Genomic DNA, 16,373 nt, shown 5'->3' with positions numbered 1-16,373 from the left:
CCGGCGGAGCGTGTCACCCCCTATAAACGTTGCTCACCTCAGTCTAGACCCCCCCCCCCCTGCTAAAATTTCTGCAAACGCGCCCGCAGTGGTCCTGTGTACGATTGCTCCGTAAAAAAAAAAAAAAAAAAAAAAAAAAAAAAATTAAACCAAATAAACCTAATAAATAAAACAAATAATAATAATAAACAGTTTATATTTCCAACTATTTATTATTTTATTTCAGCGTATTCGCCGTTTTTTTTTTTTTTTGGGGGGGGGGGGGGGGGGGGGGGGGGTTTTTTTTTTTGGGGGGGGGGGGGTGTTGTCAAGAAATAATATATTTTAAATTATTTTGAAGTCTCTACGGCGGCCGTGCACTGTATATACAATTCAAAGGTACTTTACACGGCTTTCGTATATATAGCCTCATCAATACTCGGGTTTGTCGTACGTTTCAGACTCCTGATAAAAGAGTTCCAATTTTTAAAAATGAAGCTGCTCACAGGTTGTCATGGGATTCCCTCAATCATGGTTCAATTAAAATGTTCTGGGTGATACAATAGCAAGGTGTGGTATTTCAAATTAATGTAATTGTCATTTATAATCCATATTTAAACAAATAAGGCCCACTAAATCTGTGATTGAGCGCCTTTAATCCTTACATTTAACAAGCCGCTGCTTCCAGACTCTATTAAGGCTGGATACTTAAAAGTACCTGTCGTACCCTTTGTCCCCAATCCTTTACGGTGCTCAGGCAAAGGCTCGTAAAACAAGCAGATAGAGCAAGAAATCATCTACGTCTACAGGTTGAATTCTGTTGGGACTAGGATACGTAAAATAAAGGGTTCAGATCTAGACGTAGCACGGTTAATCTTCTTGTTAGATTCGATTTTTATTTTAGGGAAGGTTTCATCCATAACCACCATTTGGTAGCAGTCTTTTTTTTTTTACCTGGAGGTTTATGATACCACGTGGAAGTATGGCGTTTTGAAAGAGTTTATAATGGCATGATACTAAGAGGTCATATACCTGATTGTATCTCGTTTCTTTAAAAAATAAAGTCTTTCAAGGTACGAGTGGGATCCACTTTCTTAGATACCCACCCGCAAGAGATGGGTGTAGCTCAATGTTGCATCTTGTCATTTAATCTATTTTCTGTGAAAATTAGCAGCATCACCCAACATTTGAAACCTGGTGTTGATTGCTCGTTGTATGTGAATGATTTTCAGATTTACAACAGATTAGTCCAATATGAGTATTATGGAACGTCAGTTGCAGCTTGGTTTGAATAAGCTTCACCAATGGGCGATTGACAATGACTTTCAATTAGTCAGAAAAGATGTCTCCATTTACACCTGTAGCTGTTTCTGGACAAAAGTCCGATTCCAGTGGTGGAGGAGACTAAATTTCTTGGGGGTATACTTGACAGGAAGCTATCCTTTGTGCCACATCTAAAATTCATTAAAAAGAATGGTTTAAAGGTCCATAACATTTTAAAGGTTTGTTTTGGGGTTTTGTTGTTTTTTTAAATGCCACAAACATTTAACACAGAGACAAAGAATTTTTTTGGACATTACAACCATGGATGATGATGAGATGAATGGTGAAGCCGCAGTATTTCCATTTCGGTATGGGACTACTTGACAGGTCCGTGCTCCACGCTTGCTGTCAGTTGAGCTATCTCGGTATCATCCGAGCCCGGAGTATACGGAATCTGCAGTGCATGCCGGGTAATCATCCACCATATGGGGTCATACACTCGGGAGACACACCCATAATCGCCTACCCATTGAGCCTAGCGGTGCACTCACTCTGTGTTGGAGCCGGTACTGACATGAAAAATCCCTCATTGCCTCAGGTGGGATACGAACCCAGTACCTACCAGCCAGAAGTCCGATAGCATAACCACTACACCACCGAGGCCGGTCATAACATTTTAAATGTTATATGTAATACAGAATAGAGAGCGAAACGAAAGGTTATGCCCCGTCTGTATAGATCTTTAGTTAAATCTAAACTTTGTCATGGGTGCATTGCGTATGGGGGTCGGTACGCAAGTCTTACTTGAAGATTCTAGCTCCTATACACAGCCAGGGTCTTAGGCTTTGTCTTGGTGCTTCTAGAGCAACACCTGTGGAGAACCTTTAACTTGATGTATACGACTCTAGTTTGGATGCTAGACATGCCAAACTTGCTCTGCAGTATGCCACCAATTGCCATTATCACAGTTGGTCGTCGCAATTAGCAGTACTTAACCGTGTCCAATTTAATACACATTATGGAAACGCATGCATATTTCATTTTACCACCTTGGTATATCAAACACCCCGAAATTTTAATATTGTGCATCTGAAAACATATTGCATAGATACAGCTATTTATAAACAACACTCCTATGAAATATCACACTTTCTCTTTTAAAGTTACTGGAAAGCTAAAGTTTCATGTGTTTTGAATTCGGTGCTATCAAATAAATAAACATCGCTTTGAGGTCATCATAAAAGCGATTTGCAAATAAATTAATTCAGAATTAACATGATTAGGGTTGGTCTAATCACATTTAAAAACAGTTTGATCCACTGGCCATGTAAATGTAAATTTGGCTCCTGTAATCAGAATCTTAAATCATATCGAACATGAGATTTTTAACATGAACATTTCCATTCTCCGCACTTCAGAATTCAAGAATTGTGCTGTAAACTATCACTATTATCATATGTACCTTTCCCTAATTAACACCATTTGATTCCTTGGCACGGAAAATGTAGGTTTAGCCATTAGAATTATAACTCTGGGTCATTTAGAAGCAGAGAAATTGGGAAATCCTCATTTTAGTTTTAAAAATCCAAGATGGCCACCACATTAACATCTTAGAATTTGACATTTGTTTTCTGATTGATTACTAGATTCTATGAAGTTTTTAACAATAAATTTTTTTAAATGTCCACAAACTATGAACGAATATCGACGAAAGCTAAAATCTGTACATAGTGAATCTGACTATATTGTAGGCGACAAAGCATGGACTTAATATTCTATAAAACAGTAAAGTTTGAAATAACAGTGTTAGGTACATTTCTTTTATTTTTCGTATTATGTAGGATTACAGGATAAATACATATATAAGGACAAACAAGGTAAATGTTTCAGACCTCAAGTGCTTGCCCCCCCCCCCCCCCCCCCCCCAATCTCCGGCTCCTATGGACTTGCAAAGTACAAGAAAAGCCCCGAAACTACGCTATTCTGAAAGGCAAATTCTTATGGATTATCGGCTACATAACAAGCAAAATTAAATCACTATGTCCCAGACGACGTCGGCAGTGTAGTATGATCGGGATCACGTCTCTGTTCCCTCAGCTCTATGTTCCCTCGGCTAACCCTAACCCTAACCCCAAGGGAACATAAAGCTGAGGAACCCTACCCTGAGGGAACATAGAGCTGACCCCGTATGATCGTATCCTTTGCTTTTTGTCAGTTTATCGGGGTTTTTTCAAAACTTACTTATCATTGAAAATACATTAATAATATTAAGCAGTATGTTGTTCCACACATGGGTTTAAGGCTACAACCATACACCCACAGTAGGGATCCGATTTCTTGGCAAGCTGCCCCTGCTATTCTGCCCTAACAACAATACTGCAGACACACACGCAAATGGTCTGTTGAATAGATACATAATATGTAGTATGTAATCCATACATTAATTACCCACTAACACATCATAAAAATAATGTATAACCTTCTCAGCCGGGAACAGTTTGTTCATAACGAATCTGATACTAAATTCGTTGAGTATTAGCTTATTTGAAATAGCATGGTACTGCCACTCCACTGTAGTCCCCGTTAGTAGATGCAGCATTAGCCAAAGGCATTTCCTGTGGAGGCAAACTTCTACTGTTAGCAGTCACTCAGAATGCATTTAGACTTCTGTAACTTGAATCAGTGGCGCTTTGATTGGTGGAATGAAATGTCTGCCAGCCACTAAATAACACTAGCTTTAGTAAGATCGCAAACCTGAACTTGGAGTGGCCAGTAATATCCATTCAATCATATCGTCAGGACAGCAACAAAAATGGTGTGACCAGTATCTTTGTGGATATTTTTTACGAGACTGTGCCCATTGGATGCAAGAGTTACTTGACATAAGATCAGCATAATCAAAGCATGAAATACAGGTGATTTTATAAACTGTTTCTTACGGCCAAGATATTTGAAGGATAGGAAACAATCATGTTGGTGGCATTAACATGATTGTATATCAAAAGTCTTCTACACAACCATCCATCTTGCAAGAAGTGATTTCCACATTGCCAGATCTGCAGTGTTCGAAATCCAGGCACTTCCTTTTTCTTTGACGATGTCCAAAGCCACATGTTACAGTGCACGGCCCCCAAGAACTCCAGTTCTCATAACCTGCAAGATACGACACAGTTTTGTGAAAGACTGGAATATTTTATTAACGACATACGAGCACATTTTTAAACCACGACTATTTGGGTCTTAAAAGTGAGAAAATGATGTGATAGTATTGAGAACGTTCACATAAAAGATACCTTGCTGCCAGTATAAAAATATGTCGGGTTTCGTCTTAAGACCGCATGCCAGAATTACCATAAGTTTGGCAACCAGTAACAGATGAATGATAAATCAATACACTGTAGAAGAGTTGTTAAACAAAACAAACTACAATTTGTGTTTTGATAAGACAACAAACAACAAACAAACAAAACACCTAAACCCAATAGGTGCACCCAGGACGGTCGCTGAGCTCCCGTTAGAATCTGCTATTGTGTGTCTGTCTTTATTGTAAGTTCCGCCTTAAAAATGACACGAGCTCGATACGATCTTAGACGCACCAACTCGTGATTTTATTGAGATCTAGATCTATTACCTCATCGGTCTGATATCGGATCTCACCGCCACTCTGCCATAGTCTCTGGTAGAAGGTTAGTGACGGGGTTTACCCTAGTGGTAGAGTATCCCGTCATTGGAATTTGTGCACGTAAAATATTCCTTGCTACTAATGGGGAAACAAATTTAGCGGGTTTCCTCTCTAAGATCATATGTCAAAACTACAAAATGTAAATGTCATCCAATGGCCGATGATTAATAAATAATTGTGCTCTAGTGGTGTCATTAAACAAAACATACTTAAAAAGGACTATCCTGATTTTCGACGATTATTAAGATGATGTTAACCAACAGACGTTTAAACGATTATAATTACATATTAAATACATTTTTCTAAAACAAATATTAGTTATTGTATATTAAACGTGTTTCTGATCGTTCTAGGTCAAACTTTATTTTATTTCCTAAAATAATTTGATCCTGTGCACGAAATTATTGAGTAACCAAATCCAGTTTGGGCTACTTACAAATATTAGGACGATCAGAAACACCTTCATATTCTAAACAAGAAATTATATTTAATATGTAATACTAGTCGTTACAAAATGTTAAATCTGTCGTAAGCATCTTACAACGCGGCAAACTCAGCACAGTCCCTTTAATAAAGTATCGTACAAACAAAAATGAAGTTAATGTCTTGAGACTGCAAACGTTTTGAGTCTGGACACAGTCTATGACCACTAAACTATCTGAGTGAGTTGTTTTACCTGAATTTGCGTCTTCCTCTATATATTCAAGAACCATATCATCGTTTACAGATCCCTCATACTCCACAGTCTCAGGGTCGACCTCGACTACCTTATCACCAGGTTCTGTTCCAATCGCCACGAAGTAATCTTCATTGGAATCATCACCATATTCATCGATTACACTTGTCTCTGCTCGTTTACGTCTTGTTCTTCCATCATCATCATTATTAAAGGCATTATTAGCCTGTGTTTTACCTGTTGATAGTATGGAACTGTATTGACCTTGTGCATTAGAAAAATCACCGCCTTCCTCTTTCGGTATAAAGTGTATTTTTATTTCCTTGTAATCATCTTGCTTCACTTTATTGTTCATGAAATCTTGAGATTGAGATTTCGTGCTGAGCAATGTTTCTAATACAGGTAGTTGTCTTTTCTTTCTTTGCTTTTCTGGTTTGGTTTCTTCATTGACAGTGATTTGTTTCGCCAAAACAGTCATTTTATGGTGATGTTTCGTTTGCTCCCGGTGGCTTTTCTTAGTTTTTGCAGTGGTGCTGTTCTCTTTGGTGGCTGTTATTCTGCGAATTAATTTTTGTAATATAACTCTTGCCTCCGTTAGTCCTCGTAGTTTCTGCCCTTTGTGTTCGGGTCCCAGTATGCTATGAACCAATTTATGCACCAGTCGCCTTGACTCACTCGACTTCGGTGGCTTATTCGGCACCTCCGGTGGCTTATCCGTTTCAATAACAATCACAGGTTTGTCAAGCACGACTTTTTTATTAGTATATCCGTTTTTGTTTCTCACACTGGCAACATTCTTTGTTGCGCCGCTTATATTTGTATTATCACTTTCCGCGTCCCCAATGACGACATTCTTTATGTATTCTAATTTTTTCTGAATTTGCTTTTTTAGCTTGGCAAGTCCAAGATATTCTTTAGCCAATGCATTTTGAATCTCTTGTTTTGTTTTTTCATTTCCTAATGCTTTTGGTGCGCCATTTTGTTTATCACGTTTATTGCCACTGGTTTGATTTTTGTTTAATGTGTTTGCCTTGACATACTTGGTAGACTTAGTTTTGCTAACCTCATTATTCGTACTGCCTTCATGTTTACCTTTTTTGTTTCCACTTTTTTCTTTACTCGCCTTATTTTCAGTCTTTATATTTGCATTTTTGCTTTTATTCTTTGTTTTATTTTCACCTTTTTTGTTTTTACTTTTTTTCATGTTGGCCATGTTGGCTTGCTTTGTCCTGTCAGATTTTTCATTTGCAATCTGATTGGTTTTATTTGCTGTCGCGTTTTTACCGTTATTCACTCTGGGTTTCTTTGCACCAACAATGTTTTTACTTTCATTATTAATGGTCTTCTTTATATGTCCATTGATTTTACTTTTTTGTTTGCTGTTTTCATTTCCACTGCCAATGATTTTATTTTCACGATTGGCCTTATTTGTATTAGCAGTGTTTCTGCCGTTAACTTTCTTTGCTTCAAATCCACCTTTTTTCGCACTATGAGAGTTTTCATTTAGATTCTTCTTGATTTTACCTCCATGAACATTGTTTGCACCTTTATTCATGTTGGTTTTACCGGCGCTGTCATTGGCTTTGTTTGTATTCTTGTTGTTATGGCCTCCATTCTCACTGATTTCACGTTCACTATCATTTTGGATGATTTCGCCATCCTCAATCATTTGACCGTCATTCTGAACAATTTCACCATCCTCAGTATTTTGACAATCATTCTGAATGAATTTATCATCCTTTGTCTTTTGGCCGTCATTCTGAATGAATTTATCATCCTTTGTCTTTTGGCCGTCATTCTGAACAATTTCACCATCCTCAGTATTTTGACCATCATTCTGAATGAATTTATCATCCTTTGTCTTTTGGCCGTCATTCTGAATGAATTTATCATCCTTTGTCTTTTGGCCGTTATTCTGAACAATTTCATCATCCTCAGTATTTTGACCTTCATTCTGAATGAATTCATCATCTTCAGTATTTTGACCGTCATTCTGAATGAATTTATCATCTTCAGTATTTTGACCGTCATTCTGAATGAATTCATCCTCCTCGGTATTTTCACCTTCATTAGCACTAGTTTCATTTTCATCCTCAGTATTTCCAACCTTATGCTTATTTACTTTGTCTTCATCCTTAGTCGTTTCATCTTTATTTACACTGGTTAGACCATCCTCCTCGATGCTTTTACTTTCGTATTTTGTATTAACTTCGTTCTTACTTCCTTCAGATATATCATCATTAGCTGTACCTCTAATCCAACTAACTATGTTTCCATATACTTTATTTCCACGTTCATTGGTCTGGTCTTTGTTTTCACTGGTTCCTTGTTTGTCGGCGTTTTCTCCATTATCTCTGGATCCTGGATCAACACTGCTGTGCTTGCTGCCCTCAGGCTCCAGTTCCTCTTCATATTGTGTTTCTTCATCGCTGAAGTTCCCATCGTCGTTGTCAGTGTCTTGATCTTCATCAAGGTCTTCATCTTCATCGTCTAAGACAACTGACTCAAATATGGTTTCTTCATCACTGGGTTCTTCAGCAAGTGCCTCACTAAGAGCTAGTGCCAGCTCGGCGCTATGGGTTACTGACAGGTCACCATCAACAGACCCAGCCAGGTAGTCGTTAATTCCAGTTTCATCCCCCTCGACGCTTACAGCTGATTGAAAGAAAGGAAAGAAAAGACGGTTTTAAACTGTGAAATTGTTGGATTTTGCAATCTCTGGTAAAAGCAGGGTGGGTTTTTTTTTTAAAAGACAATGCTATAACTGACTGATTAACACCTGAATGTGTTCCGTTATCAAAAACTACCTAAAGAAAAACAAAATAATCATGCAACTGCTGTTTATTTGATACGTATCTAGCAATATACTAAGTCAGGATATATTTGAAATTAATTGTTATCTCAGGCCTGTAAGGCCGTATCAAGCCAAATATAATTGGAATGACAGTACAAAAATAATTGGGGAACAGTAATGAACAGATTTCTCCAGGTAGACAAAAAAAGAAGGAATTTGTCAAACTAAAAAGGGTACTATTTTGTAATTTACTGTAGGTGCATCTGGCACACCACTCGCACCCCAACCCCCTCCCCATCCAGCTAGGTACGGTCATGGTCTGGAAGGAAGTGTTTTATTTAACGACGCACTCAACTCATTTTATTTATGGTTATATGGCGTCGGACATATGGTTAAGGACCACACAGATATTGAGAGAGGAAACCCGCTGTCGCCACTTCATGGGCTACTCTTTTTGATTAGCAGCAAGGGATCTTTTATAAGCACCATCCCATAGACAGGATAGCACATACCACGGCCTTTGATGTACCAATCGTGGTGCACTGGCTGGAGCGAGAAATAGCCCGATGGGCTCACTGACGGGGATCGATCCCAAATCGACCGCGCATCAAGCGAGCGCTTTACCACTGGGCTACGTCTCGCCCCTGGTCATGGTGTGAGACATCTTTCTCTGATTATATAGTTCATAATTAATAACTTACACACGTCTAGACAATGTATTTGGATATAAGCGAGCGCTTTACCACTGGGCTACGTCTCGCCCCTGGTCATGGTGTGAGACATCTTTCTCTGATTATATAGTTCATAATTAATAACTTACACACGTCTAGACAATGTATTTGGATATAAGCGAGCGCTTTACCACTGGGCTACGTCTCGCCCCTGGTCATGGTGTGAGACATCTTTCTCTGATTATATAGTTCATAATTAATAACTTACACACGTCTAGACAATGTATTTGGATATAAGCACAAAATCAACTTATAATGAATGGATGAATGAATGAATTAATTAATTAATGGCATGAATGACATGAATGAATGAATGAATGAATGAATGAATGAATGAATGAAGGATCGAATGGATATGAATGAATAAATTAATATGAATGAATGAATAAATGAATGAATGAATGAATATTATAAACATGAATAAATGAATGAATGAATTAATTAATTAATTAATATTCTCAATATTTTATGATGAATTTAATGTACCTCGCTTTGGTCTTTCTGCGATCGCAGCTGAATTGCTTCTACTGACCACTTCGTCTGCTCTTTCCTAAAAGAAACAATTAGGCAAGGTTTTAAGGTACATTATTGATTATTACCAACAAGTTTATTTGTATGTGTAATTAATAAAAAGCAAAACAAATGTGACGGCTATTATACGTTGTCCTTCATCCCAATGAATCGGCCCTCTAGCGAATACCTAATGCGTGACCTTAGGTTTTTGTCTTAGACTGAAAAAACCGGCCTCGGTGGCGTAGTGGTTAGGCCATCGATCTACAGGCTGGTAGGTACTGGGTTCGGATCCCAGTCGAGGCATGGGATTTTTAATCCAGATACCGACTCCAAACCCTAAGTGAGTGCTTCGCAAGGCTCAATGGGTAAGTGTAAAGCACTTGCACCGACCAGTGATCCATAACTGGTTCAACAAAGGCCATGGTTTGTGCTATCCTGCCTGTGGGAAGTGCAAATAAAAGATGCCTTGATGCTAATCGGAAAGAGTAGCCCATGTAGTGGCGACAGCGGGTTTCCTCTCAAAATCTGTGTGGTCCTTAACCATATGTTTGACGCCATATAACCGTAAATAAAATGTGTTGAGTGCGTCGTTAAATAAAACATTTCTTTCTTTCTTTCTTTCTTACATTGCTCGGGCAAACATTATCAGTTATAGAAAAATTACAATCCGCAGAATTTCACCAGTCTTATATTAAGTGAATAATGTGTCTTCCGTCATATGTTTAATATCCTTATTTAAAGGTGCGTAGATGAGTCTTCCGTCATATGTATAATATCCTTGTTTAAAGGTGCGTGGATGTGTCTTCCGTCATATGTATAGTATCCTTATTTAAAGGTGCGTGGATGTGTCTTCCGTCATATGTATAGTATCCTTATTTAAAGGTGCGTGGATGCGTCTTCCGTCATATGTATAATATCCTTATTTAAAGGTGCGTGGATGTGTCTTCCGTTTATGTATAATATCCTTATTTAAAGGCGTGTGGGTGTGTCTTCCGTTATACATGTACATGTATGTATAATATTCTTATTGATATTTTTTCGGTTGCTGTTGTTTGTTGTTGTTTGGTTGTTGTTTGGGTTTTTTGTCTTGTTTGGGTTTACTTTTTTTGAAGGGGAGGGTTTTTGTGAGGTTGTTTTTTGTTGGTTTTTTTGTTGTTGGTTTTTTTGGGGGGTGGGTGGATTTTTTTTAATCATCTACTTAAATAATATCTAACCCCGAATAATTTCTGTCGCAATGAGTTCATTATGACAACACTGTGACATAGTAACTCCCATGGATTTATCCAGGATATTTCTCATGCCTGGTGGGAATGGGGAAATCACACTTAGGATATGTTTTCATACCTCTAAATAATGCAGTACACCACTGTTAAATTGGTTTATTAGAACCTATAGACATAATTAAATATATATATTTGGAGTTTTTAGTAAACAAATTGGGAATTTTCAGTGCAACTTTCTTTTGGGGGAAAGGGACTATCAGGCACGGCGGAAGCAAGCAGACTTTGAGGGGGCTGACTGAGATCGAGGGCGCAAAACAAATTTTGAAAACTAAATGTCCTGAAATGCATTTTCCTGCATTCTACAAGTAAAATAACCGGCCTCGGTGGCATCGTGGTTAGGCCACCGGTCTACAGGATGGTAGTTACTGGGTTCGGATCCCAGTCGAGGCATGGGATTTTTAATCCAGATACCGACTCCAAACCCCGAGTAAGTGCTCCGCAAGGCACAATGGGTAGGTGTAAACCACTTGCACCAACCAGTGATCCATAATTGGTTCAACAAAGGCCATGGTTTGTGCTGTCCTGCCTGTGGGAAGCGCAAATAAAAGATCCTTTGCTACCCGTCGTAAAAGAGTAGCCTATGTGGCGACAGCGGGTTTCCTCTAAAATAACAGTGTCAGAATGACCATATGTTTGACGTCCAATAGCCGATGATAAGATAAAAAATCAATGTGCTCTAGTGGCGTCGTTAAATAAAACAAACTACTTTTCTACAAGTAAAATTCATCTCTGCCTTAAGATTTACTACCAATAATATTTTTGATTCAGAATTATTGGAGGGGCTAGAGAAGATTCACCCCCCCCCCCCCCCCCCCCCCCCCCACCCCCACCCCCCGTACCCTGCTCCATCGTGCCTGCCTATGTTCGGACCCACAGAATGCCTGGATAAATCCCTGAACACCAATAACATTTTAAAATGAATATAACTAGTACATTTACAATATACAAGGGCGTAGACTGGAGAGTTCGGGGGGGGGGGGGGTCAAACGAACTTCACCGCTGAGACTAAAACATTTTGTAAAATGTAATGTGATAATATTCACACTGTCCAGAAACAACTGTGGACAAAAGAGTGCATTAAGTTCATATTCGAAACCCCCGCCCCCTCCAGGTTGAGACCATGTTACGCCCCTGGTTTTTTTTTTTCATGTATCTGTAAATAAAGGTTATCCCGAAGAACAGGGTTTTAGGTTTACAGAAGTGCATATAATTACACCCTTACTGTTATGTTAAAGGTGTAGCTTATGTGGCAATAGCCGGTTTCTTTTCTTAAACACTAAAAAAAAAAAAAACCCAGAAAAAAAAGAAGAAGTATTACATGCACTATTAAATAGTGCGCTGCGGCATCCGTTTAAAAAACTTATCTTATTTCCCGCCAATGGTAACTTTTTTATAGTTGTGTATTAACCTTCAAGGCCGTATCTAGTGGGGATATAAACGGTCAGATCCACCCCAACAAAAAATGCCTTTCTGTCTACCTGGAAAAAGTCCTCTATTAGTGGGTTGTGATTATTTTTTTGCACTCTCTCCTCACTTATTTGACACTACATACGTCTCCGCTTACCTTTAGAAAGGGAATGGGCTTGCCGTGGCTGGCTGTCATAAGTAAAAGTATAAGTAATTCTATTTCCATCTCAATGTATTAATCTGAAAAACAGCAACACTTTTGTCAAGTTTTCACAGGTCTATTAAATGTTTGTGGGGTTTTTGTGTGTGTGTGGGGGGGGGGGGGGGGGGGGGGGGGTTTTTGTGGGTTTTTTGTGGGTTTTTTTTTTTTTCTTTTACATATTTTTTTTTTTTCTTTCTATCAAAATATGTTCTGAAGCAGAATACAAAAAGCATTACATATTAATTAAGCCATTAAGATATTTCTCGTTCCAGCCAGTGGTGGTGCATATAATAAGATCTCTTGCTACTAATGAAAAAATGTAGCGGGTTTCCTTTCTACCACTATGTGTCAAAATTGCCATATGTTTGACATCCAATAGCCGGACCGGCCTCGGTGGCGTAGTGGTTAGGTCATCGGTCTACATGCTGGTAGGTACTGGGTTCCGATCCCAGTCGAGGCATGGGATTTTTAATCCAGATACTGACTCCAAACCGTGAGTGAGTGCTCCGCAAGGCCCAATGGGTAGGTGTAAACCACTTGCACCGACCGGTTCATTTTATAAATGTAGGATTGCAGAATAAATAAAGGATAACTGATTACTGTCTTAAGATATCAAAATTCACCATTTTAACCTTGGTAGTAGTAGTATAGTCGCAAAAAGAGTTCGCTTGTTATATTTACATAGATCCATGTTTGAAGGCTAATTATTTGTAATATGAAGTACATTCTTAAGCTTAGTGACAGCAAAGGAGTTATTTGTTCACGCGGAGTTCAAACTGTTTGGTTGTAATGAGGCTCGGTAATCATGCACCGGGTTTCACTTGTAATAAAAGTGAAGCGCGACCACTTTGAATAATTTTTAAACAAGCTGATTTTGTGAAAAGTTAAATAGTTAAACCTTTAAGGTTTTGTAAGGTTTGGTGATAAAAGTATCATATTCGCCAACTTCTTGGGCGTGGTTTGTATAGATATGAACATTGTCAAATATGCAACCAAAATCATGGAGTTTTAGAACACATTAAGGAATTTAACACAACAATTTAACTCAAAATATTTTAAAAGAGTCCTCTTTATAATTATGACAATTTTTGTTATTTCCTTCAGACTAAAACTACCTGTATCGTTCTTGATTTTTAAACAATAAGTCGTCATTTAGGATGCCAGGGGCTGGCATACATAAATCGCAGCTGAAGATTCACAAACAACTGCGCAGTCTTCTACCCTTCGCAGGATAAAACCGTAAGACAGTAACCAGTTATTCTTTATTTATTCCCGTGACGACCATATCATAAAATAACTGTTATGAATTACAATCATTTCATATTAAAAGTAAAATTTATTCACTAATTTAAATATTACTTAGGTTGATATATTAGACACTTTAAAAGGAAGATATTGGAATAAACATATGTCCCATGTCAAAGGTATTTTAAAATGTAAACAATAACCTCCCATCAAAACACTACTGTTGTTAAATGAATAAAATCAAATAAGAATAAACTTTACTTTTAGTAGATAATCTTTGTAATAAGCCGCGTTACTGAGTTCTGTACGTTGGCATTTTTTTAATATACCAATCTGTCTTCCTTGCATTGTACAAAAGGAAGGAACAACGGAAAACAAATCTATAAAGGTTAATCATGATCCTGCTTTTGTACAAGCGTACGAAATAATGGTAGGAGGGGGTCACTTGTAGCTTTGGAGGCCAGGCCCGCAAACCAGGTTACAATCTTTTAACTAATCAATTTTAAACAACATACACTAACGTTTTAAAATGAAAACAAGAACACAAGCATGCAACATTTTCGTTTTACCGTAATTCAGTATTAAGACCACACGAATATTAATACCAATTTTAAAAATTCCTTCTGGTGGTCGGAATGGAGAAGTTTCAGAATTTATTTAATATAATGTAAATATATGAGCAAAATCGGCCTCCCCCACCCCCATCCCAAGAAGGGGGGAGCCCATACTCCTATATGTGTTTTTGTGTTCTGTTATAAAATGATTTGTTATGGTTACCTCAGTATTGTATTTTCACAAACACCGTCAATGGCATTCTGACGAATTCCGTCTATGACGTCATGACGACGTACCCATGGAAGAATCATCGGATGTTTCTGCACGCTGTCGATGAGAGGTTCCATGCCTTCCGTCGTCCGATTCTGACCGACTTCATAAATATACGAACCGTTATAAAGCAGGGAAGGGGCCCGTTGTCGGTCAACAGTTATATTAATGCTTTTAAAGGAAATGTCTTTTTGTTTCTTCTTTTTTTTGTTTCTTCTTTTTTTAACGTATTAAAAATGCAGTATTTTTTTAAAAGTATTTTCTCTATAATAGGCCTATTTATTACTAAACCAAAGTAACGTTTATGGCTAAATACAAATAGAAAATCCATTAATATTTGTAAAATTAATAGGAAAGCCGGGGAAGGGTATTGACGAGCGTTAGTAGTTACTACGTAGTTTTAGAGGAGGTGGTCTTAGCGTTATAAAACGTTACATGAGGGCATTGGCAACCTAGGGAGACACCACAGCATCGTAGAGGTCTAATTAAATAGCTACTCTCGATTCACTAATGTCAAAACCTATATTAGCTCTGAAACTTTCTTTTTTGGCAAACCGTTCAGAATTGCGCCCAAATTCATCAATCAAAATTGCGCAACCTTTTCTCTTTGGCATAATTTCTGCTCCATTCAATATTCCACAGCACCATTACCCCCCCCCCCCCCCCCCCCCCCCCCCCCCCGCCTGTTACCGACCACGGTCGGGCTGCTGGTGCTCATTTGCACCTGCCAGTGCAGGCGGTCCCTCCTCCCCCTCCCCCCCCCCCCTTTCCTGTCCTGGACGGAGGAGCCGGCCGAGGCCGGCTCTTGTACCCAGGACAGGCGTGCGCTACAACAGCTTGTTCTGAATGTGCACGTAAAGCCCTATGACCTGACCTGACCTCATTGACGTATACAGGATGTGGTGGGGCCACACAAATATGTCGTGTTAGGGGCGACAGATAAATATAAAAGATGGTAGAGAAAAAACAGAGATGTGATTGTTTTGTCATTGTGTTCATGCCGTTTCAAATTTGGACCGTTTACTTGAAATAAATTATCTTATATTATCTTATCTTAATACTTTCTGATGGCCCTGCATGCCCCCCCCCCCCCCCCCCTTGCCTATTTCAAAATCAAAGAAATATATAGCTGCCCACCCTCGTTGCTGTCGTCATCCAGCGTATCAGATTTTCATTATTAATGACGTAATTCAGTATTAAGACCACACGATTAGTAATACCAATTTTAAAAACTCCTGGTGGAGAAGTTTCAGTATTTATTTTATATAATGTAAAGTTATGAGCAAAAGAAGCACCCCTCCCCCTAATTTTTCATTGCTTTTTTTTTTGCTTTTTTTTTTACTTAGGTTAGCAAGCTTCAATTGTCTTTGGGTATGAGGCTTACAAAAACAATATGAAATGACTTTTTTTGTGAAGGAAAATTATCTTCATTTGACTTAATTATGTCCTGTACTAAATGAATGGCAACTATGGAATTCAATTGCGACTCCAGTTTTTAATGAGAGGTTGCAACATCAAAATGCCTTTTGCCGTACTGTAAGTTAATAAAACATACACATATAAAGCCAATCTTCCTTAACAAAACAAAAACACAATTATATATATGTGTGTGTGTGTGTGTGTGTGTATATATATATATATATATATATATATATATATATATATATATATATATATATATATATATATATATATATATATATATATATATATATATATATATATATATATATAGATAGAGAGAGATAGAGAGAGAGAGAGAGAGAGAGAGAG

The 16,373-nt window shown here is 38.1% G+C and overlaps 1 protein-coding gene across 2 annotated transcripts; it reads right to left on the bottom strand.

Moving 5' to 3' along the window:
• Positions 1-3,052: 3,052 nt before the first annotated feature.
• LOC121380039 (uncharacterized protein DDB_G0290685-like) lies at positions 3,053-14,608 on the bottom strand. Of its 2 annotated transcripts, none has more exons than XM_041508767.1 (5): positions 14,553-14,608; positions 12,486-12,568; positions 9,612-9,675; positions 5,601-8,255; positions 3,053-4,395 (listed from the first exon to the last, which is right to left on the bottom strand). In XM_041508767.1, the coding sequence occupies exons 2-5, from the start codon at positions 12,552-12,554 to the stop codon at positions 4,241-4,243; spliced, it is 2,943 nt and encodes a 980-aa protein (XP_041364701.1). In that variant the 5' UTR covers positions 12,555-12,568; positions 14,553-14,608; the 3' UTR covers positions 3,053-4,240. The 2 variants fall into 2 exon arrangements, with proteins under 2 accessions (XP_041364701.1, XP_041364702.1); XM_041508768.1 differs by lacking the exon at positions 14,553-14,608 and adding an exon at positions 14,345-14,480.
• Between the last annotated feature and the right edge of the window lie 1,765 nt (positions 14,609-16,373).

The sequence above is a fragment of the Gigantopelta aegis genome, chromosome 8, assembly GCF_016097555.1.
Source record: "Gigantopelta aegis isolate Gae_Host chromosome 8, Gae_host_genome, whole genome shotgun sequence".
Taxonomy (NCBI): Eukaryota; Metazoa; Mollusca; class Gastropoda; order Neomphalida; family Peltospiridae; genus Gigantopelta; species Gigantopelta aegis.
This window is presented reverse-complemented; position numbering and strand designations above follow the sequence as displayed.